We start from the raw sequence: 25,593 nt of genomic DNA on the forward strand, positions 1-25,593 counted from the left end.
AGTGTGGGCGTGTACAAACAGTTTCACACGCTCTAATAGGGACTGCGCTTCATTTTTATGTCCAAATTAATTTTACCCAGAACATCCCATAGAAAACAACCTCATTTTATAATCCATTAAAATCCACCTTCAATCAGGATAAACCTATTTTCTGACTAACAATAATATCATGGATTTGTACCTGACACATATTTCAGATCGCCAATGTAAAGCAAAATCTCAACCTTAATAACAATTAAAATGACTATTAATAGTTTATCAAATACCTCAAATTAATTTAGGAGATGTACATGATTTTTAATGCATCTTCTCTTGGATATCTAGCTCATGTGCTTTTTTCTTATAGTAAAATGTTAAAGGGAACTTTGAAATGCATATTAAACCACCCCCCCCACCCCCCTCACGCGCACATCACCGTGCTGCAGTGGGAGACGTGATGATGACGTCAGCTAGTGGCGCAGGAAGATGGGGTACGAGAGGGAGATAAGAACGAGAGCAGACATCGAGACCGCAGAAGGCCATGAAACGGTAAACACTGGACGAACACTGGTGCTAACATGTCATGTTAGTTAATATCGTAATCATATCTGTTGTTGTTGTTAAAAAAAAAAAAATCTGCATATGTACGTCAACACCGGAGGAAGAATGGCTGCGTAGGATGTTGTTTTTTTATTTTGGTGAACATAATAACATGTATTGCCTTTTATGTGTATATATAGCGTTAGGTAAATATCAGCTTAAATAAAGATAACGGTCGCTAGACTGCAATGAGCCTATTTTATAATTTCCTATGCAGCCTAGTGAGGAAATAGCTGTGCACGTTTTATTGTTGAAACATCGGTGTGATGATGATGCGAAAAAAATCATTTACTTGAATACAATATTTGATATCAACCGAGCCACAACATTTGCATTAAATGATTCCAATCTAGAGTTTATTTGTCTCGTCCCGGACAGATATGAGGACAGACGGCCTCCGCCAGTGTGTTGGTACACAGCCTGACCAGACAGCATGGAGCTGAAGATCAGCAAGGTAAGAAAAGACAACACGGTTCGGTAAAGTTGGAAAGATATACACAGATTTGGATATTCCCAGATCAATAACTCGTCAGAGAAACGTTGTTAAAAAAACGTGTTTTTTTTTAATTAGTCAAAAGCAAATAGCTGTAGCTGTAACAAGGAGGAGCCCATTAATGTATGAAGTGATCTTTGTCACGCTAAACTTTATAACAGTGAAGTTATTAAATATCTTTCCCAATAAAAATTCCTCATAATTAGTCAAAAGCACATTTTTCTATAATAGCTGTCGTAGTATAACCAAAGTCACTTCATGCATCAGTAGGAGGAGCCCACTGATGCATGAAGTGACTTTGGTCCGGCTACACTTCATAACAGAGAAGCTATTGAACATATTTGTATATCTTTTCGCCATTGCACTTTGGAGACGGTCCCCGCGCACTCGTCTCACCACACGGCGATGTTATTCGTGCAGTTCGGAGGACAGTCCGTTTAGATTACATTTAGATCGTTGTCCTACCTTACTACGGTTGCAGAGAGGCATCGTTTGTCTTTTAACAACTTTTTGTTATTGATCCGGGAAGTCTGAATATCTTTACAACTTTACCGAACTAGAAAGGACCAAACAACTGTAGGGTGTGGCGCTCAGACCTCTTGCCCGTCATCACCAGTATTATCGTCATTAGTATTATTGAGTAAAGGAGTATTACATCCATGCAGGTATTATCATTGTCTTTATTGTTTACAAGTGGTGGATGAAGTATTTAGATATTTTACTAAGTAAAAGTACTAATATCACACTGTAAAAACACCACTCTTGCATTGAACATATTATTTAAAGTATTTGTCATCAGGAAAATGATCTGTTACTATTATATATAACATTATATTATTAGTATACGTATGTATAAACTGCATTTTTAGTTGAGGTGGAGTTTTTAAAATATCTTAAGTGGAGCTGCAACCAATGATTATTTTCATTATTAATTGGCTGATTAGCTTCTCAATTGTTTGGTTTGTATGTCCACAAAAAGTCCAAAGCCCAAAATGATTCAGGAGGGTGGCTAAGTGGTGATAGCTAATGCATGGATGGATAATTCATGACATGGAAATGCTGAAAGGAAGAAGCTGAAAAAGCTGTGGTTGACATTTCTGCATGAAAAGCTAAAATATATAAAAGTATATATCTATTGGGTAGTTAAATATGCAAAAATGCATTGTATTTTATGTGCTCTTCATGGGTTTTTTATGTCAAATCTAAATGTGTGAAGTAACTACTGCTATTAGATAAAGTTGTGGAGTAAAAAGTACAAGAACTCCCTCTGAAATGTAGTGGAGCGGATATTTACGGTATAGCAGATCGTATAAAGTGGCACAAAATTGTAATTCTTGTGCTTCGTTCACCGCTGTTGTTTTCCCACTGCAGGGACAACAGAGCCACAGGCTGGTGATCTTCGCAGCCATCTTCGTCCTGATGACACTCCTCATCCTGTACGGCTCCAACAATGTCAACGATTCTGTATATGCTCCCTTCCGTGTGGCTACAAATTATGCCATCAAGGCCACAGATCTGAAGAAGTGGTCCGGGAAAGACGGTTATGTGCCATTTCACGCGAACAAGGTACTTAATAGCTCGAACGCAAAAAAAAAGTGTTTTCATGACGTGGAAATCCACATATGTTTAGATAACGATGTCATTGTGACTGAGACAAGGAACTAAAGGAATGCTTTGAATACAAGTTTACATGTAATTTGATTGGCTACCATACAAATCAGTGAAGGGTGCAGCAGAAGGGAAAAGTTACTGTTGCACTGACAATGTTTTTGTTAACTTCAGTAACAGGAGTAAAAAAAAACACAAGATAGCAAAAGGAAGTTGTACACCAATAGAAACTAAACACATGGACCTCCACATCACAACGGTAGGACATTAAATGTAAGACATTGTCAGGCGATTATTTAAAGTGAAGAATAACCTTTAATAGATGAGTCACTCAAAAGCAAACTGTGTGAAAATGTAGGTGCAGTGTTGTCATTTCCCTCCAAATGAGCCAGATAACACATACCTGTTCGGTTTCTCAGTGCGGTATCTGCCTGTTTCCACAGCATGTGTTTGTCTTTATCATATCCACCATTATACATGATGGATTTATTAATAAATAATAAATGCTTGTAAATAAAAATGAAAGCCGAAAGCAGCCAATCAAACGCATCCATTATTTACAAAGTGGGAACTTGTTGCTGTGAGTGAATTGTTTGCAAACTCTGTTAGCGGCTCTGTGCTGCATCAAGCTAAATGCTAAGCATGTTAAACCATGTTCACTATCTTTGTTTAGCATGCAAACATTTGCTTATTGGTATTAAAACCAGTTTACAGCAGAAGCTGAGGAGAATGTTTTTAGTATTTAGTCAGAAACATAAGTGATTACAATTCATCCTGGGGGGGGGGCATGAATGCGTGCACCAGATTACATGGCAATCCAGCCACTAGTTTAGTTTAGCCACGAGGCTAATTGTAATTATTGATGAACCTTCACAGATAAACATTGCTCACTATTCCGAGTGTTAACTAGCCAGCTCAGTTAACCCATCTTCCAAATTCAGCGATGTCAATATCACATCAGCATTTTGCTTTCAGAATAAATTGTCAAATACACAATTAGGGTAGGGGAACTCCTCAGCCACACTAGTGAAGGACTGTATTTACACCTTAAATGTTTTTCATTTCAGAGTATGAACCTACGCTGTCAGAAATGCGCGCTGGTGACGAGCTCCAGCCACGTCCTGGGCAGTCGAGCAGGAGAAGAGATCGACCGCACGGAGTGCGTGATTCGTATGAACGACGCACCCACGTCGGGGTACGAGACCGATGTAGGGAACCAGACCTCTCTGAGGGTCGTGGCCCACTCCAGTGTGTTCAGGGTGATCCGGAAGCCTAACGAGTTCCTACAGAGGCCAGACAGCAACCCTGTGATCATCTTCTGGGGACCCCCAAGCAAGATCGGCAAGGAGGGCAAAGGAACACTGTACAGGTTGATCCAGAGAGTCAGCATGACCTACAACAACTTGTCTTGTTTCGGTATCACAGCCAACAAGATGCGCAGATTTGACAGTCTGTTTCACAGGGAGACTGGACGAGATAGGTGAGTATTTAGGGAGCGAGTGAATCATATTTTATTGGAGAAAAGTCACTTTTTTTTTTTTTCCAAATATATTTTGTTTTTCTCTGCTCAGACAAAAATCTCACTCGTGGTTGAGCACAGGCTGGTTCACCATGGTCATAGCCATTGAGATGTGTGATAATATCAAAGTCTACGGGATGGTTCCACCAAATCACTGCGGGTGAGTACGATGATGGCACTCGTCAACCTATGTAGGCTCATTAAAACCCTATAAAGCCATCAGTCGACTCATTATCACAAATCACAGATAAGCTGGTTGTGAATTAGAATATTAAACCCCTTATTCTTCTAGGAAATCCAAACCTGGATCCAAGAAGATGCCCTACCACTACTACAAGCCCAGGGGTCCTGATGAATGTGTGACATACTTACAGAATGAGGGCAGCCGGAGAGGGAACCACCATCGCTTTATCACCGAGAAACAAGTGTTTGCACGCTGGGCAAAGCAGTACAACATCACCTTCACTTATCCCAAATGGTTTTAGACTTTTGTGAAAACCACAGAGAGATCCATCAGCGCTGAGAGAGGCTTCAAAGAAAGCACATGATGAAATACTGCTATTATCAGGAACAGCCACGAGGATGATTGGACCGATCGACTGAGGAGGAGAGTGCAGGATCTCAGGTTGGAGAGGAATTACTATATTGTGTATATTCCACATGGACTTGTGGTGGCCAGCAGACAAGGGTTTTCGTAAACAGGAAAGAAAATTAATTAAAAGAAGAATTTTTACATGTTTGTAGTATTTTTGTTAATATGTATTGAAGATGCATTATGTTTCCCATGGGAAGAGGGACTTATATCAGCAGGCATTCTCATTAGATTGGACTAAGTGGCCTACAAAACACTATCTCAGCTAGAGATTAGATTATTCTCTACACTACAGTAATGTCAGTCTGATTCAGCAGACCACTAATTCATTCTACATGTACAATGGTGCCGCGTGTGTGTGTGAGCAATACAGCTGGGAACAATAACAGTTCCTGAACAGATGCCAAAACCATACTTTTGTTCTCTTAGCTTAAATAATACAAGCATTTCAACATACATTTTGATTTGTAAACAACTAAAGAAAGTCTTAAATTTGGCAAAAAACAGGGTTTTAATGAGGAAAATTCGGATTTCATATGTAAACACGACTGCCAGCCTAGTGTACTTGGTGCTACAGATACTTTGTTGATTCAACAGTGACAAACAATTATACCGCAGTTTGTGCATCAGCTATCTTGCCTGTAATAATTAAAGACACATTCAGATTGCTGAAATTGTGGCACCACATTTATTCTAGAGATACCGATTGCCACATTATAAAAATTTGAAAGTTGTTATAACGTTAATTTCTTACTGAACTAGATGTTGATTTTTTCATGAAAATTAGACTATAAACATTAAATTATTGCATCACGATCTAAAACTTTTTTTTTTGTTATACCTCAGTGGCATTCCAGTGCATGCAGCTTATGTTTAAATAGTCCACAGAATGCATCATGGTCGTGTTGTGTATCAGTATGTTGCCCTGAGGACCGCACGATTCAATTAAAAGTGAAATTGCCATAAAACTAAACATGATGGGTTCAATGTCTTTCACTGTGTTGCCTTTTGCAAGTTATTTATCTGTGAACGTGTCGTCAGAATATTTATCTTCAAGAGAGGCCGTCATCACCGATTGTTGTGATGAAGCCTAAAATAACACTGAGTTTTATATATCATGCAAAAACAGTCAGTATCTACAACTCAACTACACAAACACATCAATGACGATAGACGAAGTATTGGAAACGTGAAGAAAACTAAATACAATTCAACAAAACCGCAAACTACAGGCTCCAAAATGTCATCGCCTCTCTAAAACAGTTAAACAGAAATGTGGCATTAACTTCATGGAATTAATGCAGGACTGTTGTATGAGACTTTTTTGCTTGGTGTACCTTTATAATCTGGACAGCAAATGTATATCAAGCCCATACACAAAAACCCAACCCACTAATAATATTGCCCCCTGTAAACCTGAAATACAAGTAAATCTGTCCCTGGCTTCTTGTCTGGAGGGAGAATGAGAGGCTAATATTAAAGGGAGCAGATGCATGCAGCATGCTTGGCGACCGGAAGGTGATCGCATTCGCAACACAATCCGAAAGCTGTAAAGGCCTGTAGTCTTGTACTAAAAGCAGACGGGCGTGTGTTTGACCTACTCTCTCAGAAACCGGAGGAAAAAAATGGTGTTTATTGATGAAAATATTCAGCGCCGTTTGTTTGTGCGTGTTGTGCCGACCTTTAACGCCGTTTTTTTCCACGAGAAGTTCTGTACCATTTATCGAAAAATACAATACGAGTCGGTGCAAGCCTGTGGAAAGTATTTGTATTTAAATATGTACAATTTGCTAAACCATTTACAAACACAGACATACAGAATGAAGACATAAAGAGAAATGTGACAGGTATCTAGTAACAGTGTGTGACTAAACACAATGCAGTGATTGGGATGTTTGTATTAACAGCTGTTTTAACTGTAAGCAATGCTACAAAGGTCTAATTATGGAAAATTAACAACTTCATGGTGAAAACTAGATGATAAACCGTCTGCCAGCATGTCTTTGTTTACTTTCTGTGACCACTAATTCTTTAATGAACCATTGGAAACATCTGAAAAGGCAGCGTTGATCTTCTGTCTAAGCCCGGCCATTGAAACCAAGATGGCCTCCTGTTGAAAAATAAATAAATTAACACACCAGTGAGTGAAACAGGATTAAGGATATTAATCCAAAATACTTGCAGAATGTAGAGCATTTGCTGATCTCATGTGATAGGCCCTCACCTCTGTACGAATGGTCCTGCTGCCCTGACCGGGGCATGTGTTGAGGTACAGGTCAAATAAAACACTGGGGTCAGTCACCTCCAGGTGCTGGTCCGTATCTACACTGGCCTCCAATCCCTGAAGGCCTCCAAAGACTACCAAAAGATGCCTAAAAAAGGGGAAACGGTTGAGTTTAAATGAACACAAAGTAAAGACAACAATACAGAAAGTAGACTATATCATAAAATCTGGATGAATTTAACTTTGAGCCCCTTCTGTCTGATTAGAAACCAAAATACTGGACAAATTCAATGTGACCTGATGATGGCACTAGAGGAAAAGTCATTGCAATTCATCCCGAGGTAAACATGAATTTCATGGCTCTGAACATACTTGAATGGTGACAGTGCTGCTTGGTCCATGTTGCCGCCTCTCTCTGATGTGCCAATAGTCAGATCGTATCCTTCCTTATATGGACTCTCAGTGAAAACTGCACCTGCATTAACAAACCGACAGCAATGAGGATAAAGCAGTCGCAGCAGGGCCACGCCGCATACTGGATTCTTGCACAAGTTAGTGGGTTGGTGTGGACGAAAAATCCCAGATGTTGCAAATGAATGCGGAGCATATGTTTGAGTGCATCACGAGGATAGGAAACCTACTGATACACGACGCCAGACGGACACTGTAACCCCAGTAAACACCTCCTTCAGTCCTGGGCAGGTGAGGAGCCACCACCACACCTTTACACATTTTGCTCTCTGAGGAAGACGGACACACACACACACACACTGAACTGATGTGCAGAATTGAATGTGCAATGGGGACTTTTCTTAAAGAAAAAAAAAGGTATGTTACCTTGATTTTGTGTCTTATTGAGCTTCACTGTGACTCGAAGTCCAGACTGCAGCTGTTTATCTATCCGGACATCCTTTGGGAGCAGATGGATAGAGTTAATTCTGTTCAGACATTAATCAATTCATCTAGAGAATACCTGGTACATCAATAATCAGTTGCATCCAACACCTTCGATCATAGCGTCCACATCAGATGATGAAAGTGACCTTTGTAAAAACATGCTCACCTTTCTCATTCCACAGTTGACCAATGAGCCTTTCCCTTGTTTGATCGGCCTGTCGAGGACGATTCCTTCCCGGTAATCTGATTCATCATCAATCCTCATGTGGTGAGGACTGTCTAAAGGGTTGAGCAAACCTGGGAGAAAAAAAAAGACATCCTTTAGGGGCCTGTTTATACAATCGGTCTACATAGATAAAGTATTCAGTTAAAAAACAATTGCACCCTCCAGGATAACAACTTGATCTGAAAAACTAGGCCCCCCCACCTGAAGATCTAAGGCTGCCAGCTGGCTCATATGGGGTCAACATTTCCGTTATGTAGCATGAGGCCAGACCCAGACGTGCTTTGAAAGTGGTCATTAAACTAACAGGAAGCCAAAGAGAGAAGCAGGATTGGGGTGACGCGACGTCTTCTGTTAAACACAGCGAGAAGCCTCGCTAAGAGAGTGTTGGCTAGCAGCTAAAAGCTTAATTTGCCATATTTTAATGATGTCAGTTTAATCACTTTTGGGGATGCAGTTGTCTCAGTTTTTGTTTGAGGGGAGACCCACAGTGTAAAGACTCTGAAAAACAACGCTGTAAAAATTGGGTTATTACCTGCGTACTGTAAGTCTTGATGTTTTGGGAAAAACCACTTGCGCAGATACCTGGTGGAGAAGAAATGCTGCAATCACAATCTCATAAAACGGTTTGACACTGACAATCTGATTATAAAACAATCCCACTTACTGGGGACATTCCAGGTACTGAAGGATTCTGGCAAGCTGAATACAAGCGTGTCCTTTCTTCCCAACACCTTTAAATTCTCCTTCAACGCTCCTGTGGGACAAAGAACACATTTTCTATGAGCTTTCCAGTGGTTTCGGGTGCGTTTTTTCTCCCATAAATTGTATCTTAAACGGTTAACTTACTTGACATCTTCCCCATATTCATCAAACACGATGATCTCATCGACGCAGAACACGACACAGGCTCGGGCGATCTGCCCGGCCAGGTATGTACGAAGCTCAGTGGACTGAGCGTTATCCAGGACAGAACCCGGCAGAGCCACACTGACCGTGTACGCCCGACCTGAGAGAAACACCAACGGATCACACACTGCTGCACGCTGTTCACAGATATCATCACAATCCATGAAATGATAACACGGGTTACCTTTATCGCTTTGGCTCTGATCATGTGTTGCTCTCTCTGCAGACTCTGTTTTCTTTTTCTGCTTTTCTAACTGTTTGATCAGCTTGGCCTCATTCGTTTGCTTCTGAGCCTCTTTAACTGTCATCAAGGGAGAATCAATGACATTGGTAAGCACATTAGATATATGGAGTCAGAATGGAAGCATCCACATTGATGGTCTATGGCAGAGGTTCATGACACCCAGGTTGGGAAGCAGAGGTCTACAAATACAAATGTCAGTTGTACAGATTGAAAATTAAAACGTTGGGGCTATACTAATAAAGTTGTCTAATTAACACTCTCTACACTAGCAAATAAAGTCAAACTTTGACCCACAAGTCTCCAAGAGCGCAGTGATAATCACCTGAAACTACCCTAAGAAGTATAAATGATCATACATTAAAACAAACATTAATGATGTAGCTAAATATGAGCTAAAACATCATATGAAATGTTAATATATAACTTAACTGGAAAGTTTTGTAAAACAAACAAAACCCACACATTTCTTTATGAACAAAGTCACTTTATAACAGCGTAGCTTGTTAGAACGTAATAAAAGAGCGTGCTGTAACTGACCTAAATGTAGCTAACGTTAGCTGTTTACTCACTTTCTGTTTTCCTTTTCTTCCAGTCCACCTTCTCCGCGGACTGTTGAAGTCAAGAAACACATTACAGGTGATATAAAGAAAAGTACAATGTCATTCTGATGTAAAACAATAGTGTTACGCTACCTGAGAGGGCACACTTTGGGGTCTTTTCGCTGCAACGTCGGTAGACATCTTTACACACACCAACACGTGAAGTGTATTTACTTCCGGGTCGCGATTCGCGTTTCAAAATAAAAGTCGGATGCTACCCTGGTTGACACTGGCCGTACTGGCTGATAAATACCGACGGTTTTATTTATTGAACTGCTGAAATTTCCCAACACACAACTAACACGTCATAAAGGCATTGTCCTTTAATAGTTTCCTCCTTCTTTACTTCTATTAGGACCCCAAAATATACGTTTCAACTGAAGGAAATATAAATTTCCATGAGAGGATGATAATAATAAGAACAAGAATAACAAGACTCTGCAACTTCTGGCTGAGGAAGACATGATGAATGTGTCCAGGAGAGGAAGAAAACAGACACCTGACAGACTCAACTTGGGGTACCAACATCCTAAAGTTTTGACAAACACCAACACCAAAGGTGATCCTCTGGGAGAGAAACTCTTTTCTGTTTCTGGATGATTGAAACAGTTTATTCTCCACTACAGGGAGCAGTTTGCCGACAGGCTGATTGAACTTTACTGCGCGTCTATAAAACTCTCGCACAGCTCAAGTGTCAAAAGTCCACCTGTGTCATCATCACTTACCTCACATTTTTGTCCACACGCTCTGTACTGTGCGCATGAAAGCGTCCCGACATGATTATCTGAAAAAGCAAAGCACAGTTGAAATTTGCCAAAAGTCGGAATCACACAAATGCTCTTCAGTGCTGCTGCTGTACTCACCTGTTGATGGTTTCTAATTGAACTCTGACACACTTCAGTGAAACTTCCTGCAACATTAAGTCGCCTCCACCCCTCCTGACATCTTAAAAACAACACACAAGGTGCAAAAGACAGTAATGTAGCAATAGAAAACATTTGTATGCGGTGGTGAATTTCCTTTTAACATATCTACCTTTAATCCAACATTCCGAGGAGATAATTAAATTAGAAACACACTATAAATGAGTTACATACTCCGAGCTCAGGTTGGCTGCCAACTCACATCGTTAAGTATGTTCAAGAAAAGATTGTATTTGAATCAAAGCAGACACACCAGGAGTCAAACAACTTTACAATAAATGACTTACAGTTTGGTCAATGTGATGAAAATACATTTATTGTGATTAAAACATTAAGACAGTTGCTGCAGTGCTTTTAAGCCTCAACTTAAGCTGAAAATATACGACTCTTATTAACTGTATATCTAAATTGCTATTAGGTTGTTGTTTCACACGGTTCACATGGACAACCAAATACTGTAATATACACTTAACACAGCACGAGCCTCTGAAGCTGTAACAGAGACGATAAACACTAAAACAGAGTGGATTCATTAAAAGGCTTTCTAAAAATGTGCTGCTTGAATTTATTGCACAGGAAGATTCACATGGATTCTTTGTTGAAACCTGAGTTTGTACACAGTGTGTATTAATATATGGACAATAGGAGTGCAACGGTTCACAAAATTCTTGGTTTCACACAGAAACACTGAATATGGCTCATTTCAACTGAGGAAGCAACCTAAGCCGGTTTATAAAGCCAGGTGAGCTCCGGACGGACGGGTACTGCTTCTTGTGGTGGGCGGTTTTTACTGTGTCTGACTCAACTTCCTTAAGATGTCCACTGCTGCATTCAGGGTGGAGTCCTCCTGTTAGACAAAGAGAGTGAGTGTGAGCCAAAGAGCGAGGCAGGAGGAGGCTGAGATCAGATTCATTTCAGTTCACTACGTTGAACTCACCTTGATGAAACAGAACCGAACATATTTGTCAAACTCCTTGCTGTGCTCTGGACTGTAGAATGCTGAGACGGGGATTGTTGCTAAACCCTGAAGAAAAAGAAATGATATAGTAAAATGTCAGAGAAGTTAACTATACGCCAAAATTAAATGTTGCACAAAAGCAACGATCCAATCACTTTGAATTTCCATAAAAACAAACTGCAACACTTGTGCTACCGCTTCAAAAGGAATGTATTACTCCATCCTCAATAAAACCCAATAAAGTATTAATTGAATTATTAATATTTACCTTCTCCTTCGTCAGCCACTTAACAAATCTGAAGTCAGTGGGTTCATCCTTAGGGCTCTGGTCATTCAAGTCCAGCTCTGTCAAAAAACGAACATTAATTAAGACAACGCTAATAAAAGAATGAACTGGAAAAACACATTTTTAAAAGCCGTTTTATTTTTTAGCTAAGACGTATTCAGTCGTTTGTTCTTCACTCACTGACAGACGAGATGTCAGCGATCATGAAATAGCCTCCCTCCGGCATTATGGGCCGCAGACCCACACTCTCCAGACACGAGGCCAGCTTCTCTCTCTTCTGGTGCAACATCGCAGGCAGCTGCTGGAAGTAGCTCTCTGGAGTCCCAAACAGCTCGTATTCTCTCTCAAACCCACGAGCTACTGCCTCCTGTTGAAGGCGGGAGTGGAGGGAAAGACCAAAATGGGAAATAGGATACGTTTCAGAGGCATGGCTTATGTTAAAATGTGACATTTGCAGATTGATTTGTGATTTGAAAACGTGTTTTATTTTCGACAGATGAATCTAAAATGCTCAGGTTTTGTGTATTTACCTGAGCGGCTGTAGCAGAGTGGTAAACACAGTTCTGATGGATTATTTTCATGTGTTGAATGATATGCCCAGAGCTGATGACCCAGCCAACCTGGAAAGAAAAGAAAAGGTCATCACAACAATGTTTAGTAAAGATGAATACATGACTGAAATACTCAAGACAGTTTGTGCATCACCTTCCAGCCGGTAGCACTGAAGGTCTTTCCTGCACTGCCGATGGTGACGGTTCGTTCCCACATGCCAGGAAGGCTGGCTGTCAACACATCACACATCAACATAATGAACATATCATGCAGCTTCACTCTTTGTGGGCATTCTGTTGAACTCGGGCTGCATCTCACCGATCTTTACGTGCTTGTTTCCATCATAAGTCAGCCACTCGTACACCTCATCACTGATGCACAGCACATCGTGTTTGATGCACAGATCAGCAATCATTTGGAGCTCTTCTGTCTTGTAAACCTGTAACGGACAGAAATGTGTGAACACATTTTATTCAGCTGGCTTTAGAAGGAGACACTACTCTGGTAAGTGTCTTACTTTGCCCAGTGGGTTGTTGGGAGTGTTGATGACGATGGCTTTTGTGCGTGGAGTGAATTTACTGGCCAGCTCCTCAGCAGAAAGAACCCAGTCTCCACTTGACAGGACGGTGCTTCCCTCAACTTTCTTGAATTCAACAAAAAGAATAACGGTTGATGTATACTTTTTTTAAAGGACACATATGCAAAGAGAAAAAGGTGAAATTGTTGAAAGATGCTCTGTAATTATTTGTGTAAAAAGTGTAAACTCACCGGCCTCAGAGGTACATAGACTGGCTTTCCTCCGGTCATCTTCACCATTGGCTGGTAGCAGTCAAAGAATGGTTCAACAATTATGACCTGAAAGACAAATGTAATACTGTTAGTTCTTTTTCAAAGGCTATTGGCCACAACATTGGGTAACTGAAACCACAATATCTAGCATTGTGTTCACTGTGCTGAAGTTAAAGTTACTCCAAGGAACTTATAATTTGAGTAAATTACTTTGACTTGAGTGGATTTGCATACCTCATCCCCTTCATCAATCAGAGCTTGAAATGTACAGAAGAGAGCCTGATAAGCTCCAACTGTGACCAGCACGTCTTCAAAAGGATCAATCTCATGTCCCATGATCTTACTGAAGAACTTAGCCAGAATGTTTACTAGAGGAGGATGGCCCTGAGGAAAGAAAGGATGCTTCATTATAAGGTGACTCTCGCCGTTTGTTCTGCAACTTAAGCAGACTTTTCAATCAATCACAGAAAGTTTCCTCAAGTGCGTCTCTCCACTTACAAAACCTCGGGTATACTGGTGCATTTGGTATCCTCCACTCACAGCTTTACAAAAAGCTTCTTGGACAAATTTGGGAGGAGAGAAGTCAGGAAATCCCTGTCCAAGATTCACCGCTTTGCAGTCTGCTGCCAGTTGTATGAATTCAATCCTGTTGGTGCAAAACAGATCAGACACTGCAGTGCTGCTCCACAAATTAAAGTTAAAAGCAGTTATAAGACCACAAATCCTACAATTACGTACACACAAGTGAGTAAGAAAAATACATATATTACAATTATAAATGCTTTAGAATGAATTATTTGTGTAGAAAGTTTAATGCAAGAAAAACCCAACAAAATAATGATGTAGTTTCAAGACATATCTTTCTAGTCTTGCAGATATTTTTGGCTTCACTTGTCCAGGTTTTGAGATATTCATATCTGATTTCTGCAATGGATCAGTGAGAAAATAATCTTTTATATAAATGTATAAATGTTGAGCAACATGTGATATACGATTCCTTCCTCGTGTCAAACTTTATTACTTACCACACGTTCTTACAGACACCGACAGTTCTGCAGGCTTGAAGTTGTCGTGACATGATTGCCTGAAATAAAAGCACATTTGTGTCGCTTTATGTGTCAATTAACAGCAGCTGTACTGACTTTATTAATGTTTCTCATATTAGCAGTCAGACTCCTGATTATTCCCTTCATCAATCAAATATCTTGCAGAGAGAGCGGACTGAGAGCCTGAACACAGCAGGAATGTCAGCACCAGCATAAAGAAAGAGAAAGAGAAAGAGAGAGAGAGAGAGAGAGAGAGAGAGAGAGAGAGAGAGAGAGAGATTTTCTAGGATAGAAGCTGGACTTTACTCCTTTAGTACATCAGGGCAAACGGAGGAAAACCCCGTCACAGTAGGAGTGTTAGAATTAGTTCTAGTAGCACCGAGACTGTTTCATTGAATTGAAATGGTGGTATGTGATTGTTGGGTGAAAAACGTTAATAAAACCACAGCCTTACAATTTGTAAGTGTCTGAAGCCAAACAAAGTATTCTGGTCCTTTATAACAATGTAACCCTCTCCCCCTGTCCCGTTAACGGTGACGACTGTAACATGCAGATGAACTTAAAGGTGATTGGTCCCCCGGGTGAAGACTTGGCAGTGTTAGTCAACAAATGGTGAGAATGTTCACAATAAAGACAATAATTCCGAAATCCTAACGATTCAGCTACGGGGTGAGATACGACACATCCAAGACACGGTGCAGGAACCGTTACCGCTACAGTACCTTACAAGCGAGCCGACGTTCTCGTATTAGGCTCGTGAGACATAAGCAAGGCTCGCGCAGAATCGATCGTCGCACAATGCATGCAGGTTAGACTTGCTTCCGACTTGATCCCGAGTTGCTCTGACGTCATGAACTCGTGGTCAACGATGGTCTCACGAGAGCGAGGCGGACGCAGACTTTAGAGCCAGTCGCTGCAGTTGCTCTCCACCGACTGCATGGCCCCGGGGCATGATGGGAGAATGATTATTCTACTGTTTTTAGTTTTATAATTTGCCTAAAACTGGAGAATCATCAAACATGAGGATACGATGCTAAATTGACTGTAACCGTGGCCATATGTTATGGTTCATTTTAAACATTTTTATAATTGTATATGGTAAGGAGCTGAAAAGGATAAGACTCGTACACATTTTAGGTCGTCACCTAGAATGTACATATTGATAAAATGGTAAATAAATGTAAAAAGGTTTTAAATGTAATGAGGAGCTGACAGGTCTGCTTTGAAAGCTATATGGGTCTGATAAGATCATTAGTCATTTAGCAGACGCTTTTATCCAAAGCGACAGATTCTATCACATGAAGTGACTTGCTCAAGGACACATGCGACTAGCGGATCGAACCGCTGATTCTCTGGTTGAATGACGGCCCTGCTCTCCACTTAGCCACAGTCGCCCATGATCAGTTGTAGACTATGGCTGTGTGGAATATAGGTCCTAAAAACCTTGTTGGGAAAACTGGATGTAATACAAGCATCAAGAAAATGTAGTTTAAAACATCTGTGCCGGCATTGCAGGTAGAAACGCCTTCGACTCAAATATTCTCATTCTTCTCATCTAACTGAAAGCAAATAAGCGTATTTCCCATAATCTCGAGCGATCCCCTTAAATAACACATGATATTTGGTAAAATAAACAAACACTACAATAGAGTCATCATTCATGTTCATCACAAGGATCACGTTTTATTGACCATTACACACATCATATTACTCCTCGACAGGAATAAAACAGTACAATACGTGCAGCAGCGCTTTAATATCATGTAAATGAATCATACTGCCATAAAAAGAGACTTTACTTTCAACATAAAAACATTGCCTATGATTTTTTGTTTTTTTTGTCGTAAAACGCGACACAACACAGTCCTCCTCTACAATGTTGCTTTCTTCAAGTCCTCGGGCAGCACTCGGCCTCTCTTCCTCGCCCTGTCCTTCTTCTTCTCGGTCTTGGCGTGCTTCTGTTTCTGGATGTTCTTCCGCCTCTTGTCCTGGCGGTGCTGCATCTTCTCGATGACGTTCTCGCTCCGCTCGCTCCACTGCTTCTTCCTCTGGGCGCCCCTCTTCTCCTTCTGCTTCAACGAGGAGCGCAGCATGCCCTCATCGTCTTTGATCTTGAGGCCCTCCGCCTTGTAGAGCACGTTGGTCCACTTCATCTTCTCCTCCAGCTCGCGGGCCTTCCCCTCGTCCTTCTCCCTCAGCTCTTCCACCTTGGCCTTACGAGCCTCGACGCGACCGAGCAGCTGCTTGTAGTTCTTCCCCGTCAGCGGCGTCAACTGGCCCTTCATACTCTGCTTCTTGTTGTTCTTTTTCTGCATTTTGTCTACATATCTCTCCTCCACCATCTCCACCTTGTTGAACACAATGGCAGTTTCGCTTCTCTTGCCCACAGCCGGGGCGCGCTCTTCCTGTTTTATCTCCTGCTTTATCTCCGGCTGCTGTTCTTTGCCACTTTCTTCAGCCAATTTCTTCAGCCGAAACTCTTTCCTCTTCCTCTTCTTGCGCTCCCGCTCCACCTTTCTTTTTGCTCGCTTAGCCTGGACTGCCTCTGATGCCGAATCCTTTGGGGCTCCCTGATAACAGATTAGTGCAGCGTGTTAGACGAACACACACTTCCCTTTGAGTTGAACTACTGTGCAGTGTGTGATGACACTTTTGTTTCTGTTTTACAGTCCCACAACATGCATATACTTTGGTATGGACTCTGCATGTGTGTTCAGGAGATCTCTGACTACACCCTTACAAGAAACAATCATTTTTACTGTACTAATTAAGACATTTTCAAAGTAAAGTACCTAAATGTGAGTAAATGATAAATGAATGATGTTAAATAAATGATCCTGGCCATTCAACTTAAAGCTAAACATAAATGTTGAGCTCCAGTTAATGGTGGAGTTCACCATCTCAGCACAACTCAAACAATGTTGGATACATTGTCACTAATAGAGAGCATAATTAAACCTCGTCTGCTCCATCTTTACATACCTGCCCTCTGGACTCCTCGATCTTCTCATGAAGTCTCTTGCGTAGTAAATCTACTGTGGAGAATTTGGACTCTACAAAAAAAGAAAAAAAAGAATAAAAAGTGACTGTAGGAACCATTTTTAATAACAACCAGGACCAGCCTGAGTAATAGATATGCGTCCTGTACCTGTAGGTGCCTGTGTTGATGCATTTACACTCTGAGCTTTGGACCCATTCACTGTAGCTGTGGCCGGGCCTTTCTGTGCTGCCGGGGAGGGTGAAGCCTTTTGTTGGGATTTAGGAGCCGGTGTCTTCTCGTCAGTGCTCTTTTCTTTGAAATGTTTCTTCTTGCACTTTTTCTTCTTCTGTGGAGGACCAGCGTCTTTTTTACCCTTAAAATAAGCTACACACAGAAAAACACATGTATTAATGGTCACATAACATTTAAAAATGTCAAATGTCACAATTCCCTGGAGTACATTGACCTAAATTCTGCATCACAAATAATACCAAAACCTAACAATATCTAATTTACAAAAAATAAAAACAGCATATCATCACATTAAAAAAGCTGGAAATGGAGAATGTGAGGTATTTTTGCTTAATAAATGAATTTTTTTGTAGATCTGCTGCTCTTGCCTATTTCTGATATTTGTCTGGAATACACTCGATACTGATCTTAAACATTACAGCGCCTCCTTTGGTCAACAGCGGAAATAATAACCACGTTTGATGACACCTTTTGACTTTTAGTACTTTTCTACAACCATCAACACATGAACAACTACAGCACACATACTGTTTAGCAGTCACAGCACATATTAGGGTGTAAATGAGCTAAACCGGTGAGCTAACATTACCGAACGGTCTCTTCTTCGGCTCCTGGTCTTGTTGAGAAAACACTTTGCTGGCGAACTTTTGCATGTAGGAATCCTTAGAGACGAGATCCATGTCGGCTAAATGAACAGAGCCTCCACCTTAATTTAAAGCAGCTAAAACAAGCTCTCAAAACACGAGCTTACGGATAGAAAAATATCAACACATTTCTATGAACACACGTGGGTTACCTCGCGGGGCGGAGCGTCACCACACCGGAAGTAGTAACACCAAAAGAAGTCCCCTTCCTTATAAGTTATATATCTGTTATGACGGTTGTCTCCTCCGTGTTTTCTGATGTTTTGACCGAACATGTCTTCTTTAAATTGTTTGCTGGTTTATTCCACCAGGGTGCTAAAGACGCTCAAACAAAAGGTAAGTTACATGTTTCATATCTGCGTTTTCTTCTTCACTGAGTCATGTGAATGTCACTTTTCAGTGGTTTTCAGATTGCTGAGCTGATTTTCTGTCATTGCAGTCGCATGTCATTTACATCAAGAGGACTCTCGTGCTGCCCAGACTGCCACTCGTCAAACGTGCAGAAGGTAACTGTTAATAAACATAACGATGACACGTTGTACTTTTGTTTTCCACCACTCACAAATGCACAGGAAAACGTATTAAAAGCCAACAATCCATAGCAATTCATAATACGGTGAAGAAACACATATCCAGGATTGTTGATTTAGACAAATTAAAGAAAACATTACGAGTTACAAAGAGATTAAGCTGTACATTCCTTTAAGAAAGCAGAAAATGTTCATCTATGTGTAAGGTATTTTACAAAAATACATTTTCAAGGTAAAATTGTCTTTAGATTTGTGCAGATTATGGGAAATAAATAGCATCAATAGCATATATATATACAGTATGTTATATAAATGTAACAAGGTTTAATCTTTGTCATGTATTACTGTACATAATCGTACATGTCTCTTCTCATATTGAAGAGCAGAAATGTAACATCCGTACATTTCTGTGTAACATGTCCAGTGTCTTCACTTCCTGTCTTGTGTGTTGTGAATTTCCAGGTAAGTTCATCACCTTTGGGCGACAGTCGAGCTCCACAGCAGCCAAAGCGGAAACGGCAGAAGACTCTTTCTTCAAATGGTTCCTGCTGATCATCCCTGTCACCACCTTTGGCCTCGGCACTTGGCAGGTACAGCATATTTACTTTGTGTTTTCACATTAAAAGTAAATACAAAATGAATGCTGATGGTTTTGTTCTTGTTGGATGGACTTGTTGTGATACATTTTGTTTCTGTGAAGCTGAAACGGCGGGAGTGGAAACTGCAGCTGATCAATGAGCTGAAGACCCTCACTACTGCAGAACCCATTCCTCTTCCTCTCGAGTAAGTACTTGTGAGAAACGCTTCTTTGTATTCTCACACACTAAATACAGCTATGCCCCCTCCTGCTTAGGAAGTCTGGGATTTTAGAAATACAAATATGCAAGTTGCTATATAAGAAATCCAGTGGTGTGGCTGAATATCAGGTCCACAATTTGTTTTTAAATCTGTTATTTCTTGTCTGTATATTGCCACAAATAACACTTTACAAATAAAAAAACAAACATTTGCATCACTAACATGTTTTACTAATTTAAAAAGGACACCTATGTGTGTAAAACAGACTTTAAATGTACTAATCAATACAATTGTGAAGCTGTAAACAGCGCTGATTATATTTCCTTGATAAATTGCACTTCAACAATTTGTCCTTGTTCCCCGCCAAAGATCGGTATCGTTGTTATTAATGTGCAGATTTGCTTGCCATTATCCTCCCCGGGTCTTAGTCCTAATGAGCTGAAAAGCCTGGAGTACAGGAGGGTGAAGGTGCGCGGACAGTACGACCACTCACAGGAGCTGTACATTCTGCCACGCTCACCAGTCGACCCGGAGAAAGAGGCCAGGGAGGCGGGCAGGCTGGCTTCAAGCGGAGAGACCGGCGCAAATGTCATCACTCCGTTCCACTGCACTGACCTCGGGTAGGACAACAGATACAACATATTTACTGCACACGTGTCATCTCTTGCATCCAACACCCGCTGATGGTTGCTACCTTCACCTGCAGCATCACAATCCTGGTGAACAGAGGATACGTCCCAAGGAAGAAGATCAGACCAGAGACCAGGGTGAAGGGACAGGTGGGTACTTCACTTTATTCAGACGACTCTACCGGGTTAACATTGTCCAACTCACGATGGAACGTACAAAAAAAAAAAAGAATAGAATCAAAATTAATGCAACTGAACGAGAGATCTTTATTCCACGCATGTCAAAAGCTGGTGCCTACATTACCCACAATGCAACTTGATTGCCAACAGTTTGGGTGTGCTATACTAGTAATGTAGCCTCATTTTCTTTTCTTTTTAAAATGTTCAAACTTGCAGTCTTCAGCCTCAAACCAATAATGACTAATGTGACGTCTTTTGAGGCATTTTTATTACATTTTGTGTGGAGCAAAATTAAACATACAAGTATTCTCTAAGACCTGCAAACAGACTTAAACCTGTAAACCCGGTGGAGTTTCATCATCCTTCCAGACAACCTTTTTGTGGACACAAAGACATTTGATTAACTTGATTGTAACTGATTTACAGTACTCATCTAATGGTATTATTAGTGCCTCTGGGATTTCTATTTGGCCTCAGCTATAAACAACCAGACAAAACCATGAACATCACATGTTATAATAAAGGAAACACCAAAGCTTCCCCGTCGTACTTTATGTTTTTTTTAGACTTATCTAACAAAATGTAATGGCGCTTCTGTTCAGGTGGAAGGTGAGGTGGAGATTGTTGGAGTCGTTCGACTGACGGAGATCCGCAAACCCTTTGTGCCGAACAATGATGTGGAGAAAAACCGCTGGCATTACCGGGACCTGGAGGCCATGGGCAGCGTCACTGGAGCTGAGCCCGTCTTCATTGATGCAGACTTTGGTAAGTTCTCGTGGACTACAAAGTCCACCATGCTCTTTGACTCAACTACATCATAGTGAATACCACATTAAATATACAACTGGCTCATACACTTTGTCATAATTATTCTACAGGTGAGCAGAAAAGAACGGTTAAACCACTTATATAAAGATGTTAGTTATGATTCACGAGGAAATGAAAGTGTCTTGTATTGAACAGGGAGCACGACTCCTGGCGGACCAATAGGTGGACAAACCAGAGTCACCCTGAGGAACGAACACATGCAGTATGTAGTAACATGGTAGGTAGATTAAACACACCTGAGAAACAAATGTCTTCAAAATAACTGTCCTGTAACTGTATTTACTGAATTGATTTATTAAGTCCTCTTTTCTCCAAAGGTACGGCTTGTGTGCAGCAACCTCCTACATGTGGTATGCAAAGTTCATCAAGATGATTAAATTGTGATGTGATTAAATGAGTGACCATGTATATTCTGTCTGAAATATTGCTGATATAGTTGTGGATTGAAAACATGTTTGAGAGAATAAATGTATAAAACTTCATTTGTGTATTAGTCATTCTGTATTTCTACATAACGTCTCAACTACTGTTCCATTAACTGATGGGGACACTCGGAAAGGTACAAACGCTCCCTAAAATCTAAGTTTTCTGCAGATTTGTGCTCCTTGTATTAAAAGGAAATCACTGCTCATGAGCTGCAGCAACAACTTGTAAACTGATGGTGTCTTTAAAAGCTTAAGGCCTCACATTCAGTAAAATGTATTTAGTTTAGAAATTGTTTATAGATCAGCCCCAAAATGTATCTGCAGGAAATTGTTGAAAAGTTCTTTCCAATAATTTAAAATTAAACTGCCATAACCTCGCTTTGTAAAACGCCATGCACTCACCTCAACCATTTCTAAGTGTTAATGTGTTCGGGCCTTTACTGCCATGAACCACTTACACCCTATACAATTAAAGATTACTTTTCATCATTAACTGCAGAAAGAATACTGTATTGATTAAATCAGACAGCCAAATTCAAACATTATTTCCCAGACCGTACTCTTTTAGATCAATCTTAAATTGCATTCTTCTTTCAAAATACAATATTTAGTTGCAACAATATAATAAAACCAAACAAGTCTCTTTTAGGACATACATTTTTTATTCCAAACATTTTAACCAAGCTTGGTTGCCAGTTCCTTGGCCTTTGCCTTCTCCAGCTTAGTGATGCGGGCCGTGGATTTGGGGCCCATGATACCACCTCCCCAGTGACGACGGATCTGGAAAACAAAATGTAAAAGATTAAAATTGTGCACTCGTTATATTATTGTAACATTTTACTAATGCGGACGATATTTGCGGTCAACTCAAATGAAAGCTCACCTCTTCATATCTGTCATTGTAGTTGGTCTTGATGGCTTCCACAAGCTTGGCAAGTGCACCTTTATCCTCACTAGGAGAGAAGAAAGCTATTTATTAGAGTGCAGACATTACGAGATGGAGCAACAAGGAATTATTGATTTAATAAGGTTTACTTGCAACAGGATAATGTAGACCAATCCATTTACAGACGGTTTCAAAAAGATCAGATCTTCACCAGTCAATCTCAAATTAGATTTTAGGACCAGTGGACACCGTTATTGCCCTCTGATCAAAAACTAATCTTCACAATAAATGTGGTAAAACATGTATTCTTGGTTTGTGGTCTCTGCTCAGGGTTAAAAAGCTCATAAGTTTGATCCACACAGAGGATTCAGTCGAAGAAATTCATACATCATTGCTAGAGACCACTTTCTAGTCATAAACAAACACCACAGCTCAGTTTGTGGGCATACTTACGGGTTCGTCTGTGTGAAGGCAACTGAAGTGCACGTCTTTCTGTGCACCAGTCTGCCCAGTCTAGCCTTGCCCTTGACGATGCAGTATGGGACGCCCATCTTACGGCACAAAGCTGGCAGGAAGACGACGAGCTAGAGAAGTCAGGGAACCACAGGAGAAAATATTAATATTTAATGAACAATTAGCTTCAAGTAAAGTCAAAGAAAAGGATGAATCAGATCTTGGTTTGTGGTCTCTGCTCAGGGTTAAAAAGCTCATAAGTTTGATCCACATGGAGGATTCAGTCGAAGAAATTCATACATCATTGCTAGAGACCACTTTCTATACATGAACTTTGCCAATAGGGCAAATTCCACATGTCAATCTTACCTCAATTGGATCCACATCGTGGGCAATGATGACCAGCTGGGCTTTCTTGCTCTCCACCAGAGAGGTGACTGTGTTCACACCTGCAGAGAAGTGGGAAAGGAAAAAATCACCGTCTACCCAGAAAACAACCTGAAAACATCCTATTTATATTTTTGGCCAATGCTCAGGGTTAAAAAGCTTAAAAGCATCAGGGTTCAGGTGAAGAAATTCGAGTCATCATTGCATTAAGGCCAAGTTAGAGACGGGTCACACAATTAAGATCGGATGTTCAAACTCAGCCAGACTTAAAGGGCTTTCCAAGTTATACGAATACATTACCCATCAACTCTACTTTGTTCTTTAGTGAGCCTCACCTGCACGGACGACAGGAGGCCTCTTGGTGGGAGTATCTCCCTTTCCAGCGGCTTTCTGCTCAGCGCGGGCCAGCAGCCTCTGCTTCTTCTCCTGCTTGGTCTCTGGCCTGTACTTGTGGGCCAGCTTGAACAGCTGTGTGGCTGAGGAGAACATACAAATATGAAGTCAACCATCCAACAGTGGCTACATGCATTGTTTATACAAGGACAAGTGGACAACATATATATATCAAGAAGAGGCATCAGTGATCTTGGTGGGTGTCAGCACAGCCATTCAGTTAGCAAATATTCTTTCACATCATCTGCAATGTCATCACGGTACTATTGAGGACTTTAACAGCCTCGACTACTGAAGCGTTCCTCACTCACCGGTCTGGCGGTCCAGAGCCTGGGTGAACTGGTTGATTGCAGGGGGAACCTTCAGACGCTTGTAGAGGATGGCGCGCTGCCTCTGCAGGCGGATGTAACGAGGCCATTTCACAAAGCGTGTCAAATCACGCTTGGGCTGAATATCCTGGCCTGTGGGGGGAAATATAATAAATTAGTATCTAGTACCAAACTTAAGACCATTTGATTTTCGCATCATAAGTGCATCAGCGATCTTGGTGATTAAGGTTGTCGTCAATGATGTTAAGATAGCAAATATTAGTGACATCATCTGCACCGTTACAATGTTAAGTTCTCCCAAAAATCCTAGCCAAGGATACTCACCGATGCCGTAGTTCTTTGGCCTCTTCTCGAACAGGGGGTTGACCACTTTCTTGGCCTCATGTTTCCTGGCCACATTAGGGGCCGGGGCCACCTTCTTCCCCTTAGCCTTCTTTCCCTTAGGCTGTCAAGAAAACAATGTTGGGTAGCATTAATAAAAAGGTACAAATGATACACAAACTACTTAAAACACATGAAAGTTTGAAACCTAAACTACAGAGAGCGTAACAATTGTAAACACTAATGCAATCTTAAATGTGTTGCCCAAGTAAGCTGCAGAAATGTAAGTTAACATCTAAATTTAACATTAATACAACTTGCACTGCTCATTCACCAGCATGCATGGCTATAGTGTCTATTGCTCAGCATGAAAGCTGGCCTTGTTAAACATTACTTTAGCCCACCCACCTCAAGACCATTTTACATAAATACAGAGTTTGAAGAACAGGAGTTGAAGCTAATAACACACAATTAAGCTCCAAAGCAGTACATTGTATAGAGCTACACGACTCAATGTTGCAGGCTACACTGTTAGCATGCTACACAAACTCAAGACCAATAGCACTAGCTTGAATGCTAACGTTACTACAGACGGTTTATACTTAAACCATGTTAGACAAATACCAAGCTGACAAAGTAATTAATAACGTGGGTTTGAGGTGTGGAAGCCAACAGCACGTTACCATCTTAGCAGGAAGACGCAATGCTCGGGCCTATCAACTCTACTGGGTTTAACACCCGGATACACACTCTTATCACTCTACATTACAAGTAACGTTTTACTTCAATTAGTCACAATCTCAAGTTAAATTGAAAATACAGAATAAAAGAGACAAAGCTACCGAAATAAAGCGTGTGCACCGACGTTAGCCGTAGCTACGGTGCAAATCCCACCGGCAACACAATGCTCAACTTCACCAAGTTTTACCTTAAAAACAAAAACATCGACGCGAAATACCGACACTATAGATACTGAAAGGCTTCACATAAGTCATAGATACATTTTAAAGTGTAATACAACGCATACATCAAGGGATGCAGACAGATAAAACGGAGATAATTATTCCTCAGAAAGATAGGCTATGTACCCACCATGTCGGTTCAGGCTGAAAGGAAG

The 25,593-nt window shown here is 40.8% G+C and overlaps 6 protein-coding genes across 7 annotated transcripts; 2 read left to right on the top strand and 4 right to left on the bottom strand.

The window, feature by feature from the left end:
* The first annotated feature begins 458 nt into the window (after positions 1-458).
* Positions 459-5,747, top strand: st6galnac6 (ST6 (alpha-N-acetyl-neuraminyl-2,3-beta-galactosyl-1,3)-N-acetylgalactosaminide alpha-2,6-sialyltransferase 6). 2 transcript variants are annotated; one of them, XM_079179656.1, is made up of 6 exons: positions 459-528; positions 958-1,033; positions 2,444-2,638; positions 3,748-4,160; positions 4,252-4,359; positions 4,492-5,747. In XM_079179656.1, exons 2-6 carry the CDS (start codon positions 1,013-1,015, stop codon positions 4,682-4,684), a joined length of 930 nt encoding a protein of 309 aa, XP_079035782.1. In that variant the 5' UTR covers positions 459-528; positions 958-1,012; the 3' UTR covers positions 4,685-5,747. The 2 variants fall into 2 exon arrangements, with proteins under 2 accessions (XP_079035782.1, XP_079035783.1); XM_079179657.1 differs by lacking the exons at positions 459-528; positions 958-1,033 and adding an exon at positions 1,647-1,737.
* Positions 5,748-6,588: 841 nt separating this feature from the next.
* Positions 6,589-10,038, bottom strand: spout1 (SPOUT domain containing methyltransferase 1). The gene is made up of 12 exons (XM_079178825.1): positions 9,981-10,038; positions 9,858-9,897; positions 9,229-9,345; positions 8,985-9,144; positions 8,803-8,892; positions 8,671-8,720; positions 8,079-8,209; positions 7,853-7,925; positions 7,657-7,755; positions 7,388-7,490; positions 7,016-7,163; positions 6,589-6,901 (listed from the first exon to the last, which is right to left on the bottom strand). Exons 1-12 carry the CDS (start codon positions 10,026-10,028, stop codon positions 6,815-6,817), a joined length of 1,146 nt encoding a protein of 381 aa, XP_079034951.1. The 5' UTR covers positions 10,029-10,038; the 3' UTR covers positions 6,589-6,814.
* Positions 10,039-11,115: 1,077 nt separating this feature from the next.
* kyat1 (kynurenine aminotransferase 1) lies at positions 11,116-15,292 on the bottom strand. Its single transcript, XM_079178824.1, has 13 exons — positions 15,164-15,292; positions 14,421-14,479; positions 13,894-14,041; positions 13,630-13,779; positions 13,375-13,461; positions 13,124-13,249; positions 12,925-13,045; positions 12,760-12,836; positions 12,585-12,674; positions 12,235-12,421; positions 12,037-12,113; positions 11,748-11,834; positions 11,116-11,657 (listed from the first exon to the last, which is right to left on the bottom strand). The coding sequence occupies exons 2-13, from the start codon at positions 14,471-14,473 to the stop codon at positions 11,598-11,600; spliced, it is 1,263 nt and encodes a 420-aa protein (XP_079034950.1). The 5' UTR covers positions 14,474-14,479; positions 15,164-15,292; the 3' UTR covers positions 11,116-11,597.
* An 835-nt stretch (positions 15,293-16,127) lies between these two features.
* On the bottom strand, positions 16,128-18,464 carry surf6 (surfeit 6). Its single transcript, XM_079179229.1, has 4 exons — positions 18,263-18,464; positions 17,590-17,805; positions 17,424-17,494; positions 16,128-17,011 (listed from the first exon to the last, which is right to left on the bottom strand). The coding sequence occupies exons 1-4, from the start codon at positions 18,351-18,353 to the stop codon at positions 16,313-16,315; spliced, it is 1,077 nt and encodes a 358-aa protein (XP_079035355.1). The 5' UTR covers positions 18,354-18,464; the 3' UTR covers positions 16,128-16,312.
* Positions 18,465-18,521: 57 nt separating this feature from the next.
* On the top strand, positions 18,522-21,764 carry surf1 (SURF1 cytochrome c oxidase assembly factor). The gene is made up of 9 exons (XM_079179586.1): positions 18,522-18,653; positions 18,757-18,823; positions 19,310-19,437; positions 19,548-19,630; positions 20,074-20,265; positions 20,352-20,424; positions 21,057-21,219; positions 21,418-21,499; positions 21,600-21,764. Exons 1-9 carry the CDS (start codon positions 18,591-18,593, stop codon positions 21,664-21,666), a joined length of 918 nt encoding a protein of 305 aa, XP_079035712.1. The 5' UTR covers positions 18,522-18,590; the 3' UTR covers positions 21,667-21,764.
* A 586-nt stretch (positions 21,765-22,350) lies between these two features.
* On the bottom strand, positions 22,351-25,593 carry rpl7a (ribosomal protein L7a). Its single transcript, XM_079179587.1, has 8 exons — positions 25,569-25,593; positions 24,480-24,600; positions 24,138-24,287; positions 23,769-23,909; positions 23,416-23,495; positions 23,047-23,177; positions 22,591-22,660; positions 22,351-22,487 (listed from the first exon to the last, which is right to left on the bottom strand). Exons 1-8 carry the CDS (start codon positions 25,569-25,571, stop codon positions 22,383-22,385), a joined length of 801 nt encoding a protein of 266 aa, XP_079035713.1. The 5' UTR covers positions 25,572-25,593; the 3' UTR covers positions 22,351-22,382.

The sequence above is a fragment of the Pholis gunnellus genome (assembly GCF_910591455.1).
Source record: "Pholis gunnellus genome assembly, chromosome: 18".
Lineage (NCBI taxonomy): Eukaryota > Metazoa > Chordata > Actinopteri > Perciformes > Pholidae > Pholis > Pholis gunnellus.

Bases quoted from the DNA above. Each gene is read 5' to 3' on its own strand.
- kyat1 (XM_079178824.1), bottom strand. From the start codon at position 14,473: ATGTCACGACAACTTCAAGCCTGCAGAACTGTCGGTGTCTGTAAGAAC. The intron at 12,675-12,759 runs GTGATGCACAAA...TTTTCTTTCCAG, and splicing joins TCAGTGCTACCGGCTGGAAG to GTTGGCTGGGTCATCAGCTC. The intron at 12,114-12,234 runs GTGAGTGAAGAA...GTTTTTTGACAG, and splicing joins CGCTGACATCTCGTCTGTCA to AGCTGGACTTGAATGACCAG.
- surf1 (XM_079179586.1), top strand. From the start codon at position 18,591: ATGTCTTCTTTAAATTGTTTGCTGGTTTATTCCACCAGGGTGCTAAAG. The intron at 19,438-19,547 runs GTACAGCATATT...GTTTCTGTGAAG, and splicing joins TTGGCCTCGGCACTTGGCAG to CTGAAACGGCGGGAGTGGAA. The intron at 21,220-21,417 runs GTAAGTTCTCGT...TGTATTGAACAG, and splicing joins CTTCATTGATGCAGACTTTG to GGAGCACGACTCCTGGCGGA.
- st6galnac6 (XM_079179656.1), top strand. From the start codon at position 1,013: ATGGAGCTGAAGATCAGCAAG. The intron at 4,161-4,251 runs GTGAGTATTTAG...TTCTCTGCTCAG, and splicing joins AGGGAGACTGGACGAGATAG to ACAAAAATCTCACTCGTGGT. The intron at 4,360-4,491 runs GTGAGTACGATG...TTATTCTTCTAG, and splicing joins GTTCCACCAAATCACTGCGG to GAAATCCAAACCTGGATCCA.
- spout1 (XM_079178825.1), bottom strand. From the start codon at position 10,028: ATGTCTACCGACGTTGCAGCGAAAAGACCCCAAAGTGTGCCCTCTCAG. The intron at 7,926-8,078 runs GTGAGCATGTTT...CTGCTCCCAAAG, and splicing joins TCAACTGTGGAATGAGAAAG to GATGTCCGGATAGATAAACA. The intron at 7,491-7,656 runs GTAGGTTTCCTA...TTGTTAATGCAG, and splicing joins CCGTCTGGCGTCGTGTATCA to GTGCAGTTTTCACTGAGAGT.
- surf6 (XM_079179229.1), bottom strand. From the start codon at position 18,353: ATGGATCTCGTCTCTAAGGATTCCTACATGCAAAAGTTCGCCAGCAAA. The intron at 17,806-18,262 runs GTAATGTTAGCT...TTCTGTGTGTAG, and splicing joins GCCGAAGAAGAGACCGTTCG to CTTATTTTAAGGGTAAAAAA. The intron at 17,495-17,589 runs GTACAGGACGCA...CTTTTTTTGTAG, and splicing joins ATCAACACAGGCACCTACAG to AGTCCAAATTCTCCACAGTA.
- rpl7a (XM_079179587.1), bottom strand. The intron at 24,288-24,479 runs GTGAGTATCCTT...TTCCCCCCACAG, and splicing joins GCCAAAGAACTACGGCATCG to GCCAGGATATTCAGCCCAAG. The intron at 23,496-23,768 runs GTGAGGCTCACT...ACTTCTCTGCAG, and splicing joins GCCTCCTGTCGTCCGTGCAG to GTGTGAACACAGTCACCTCT.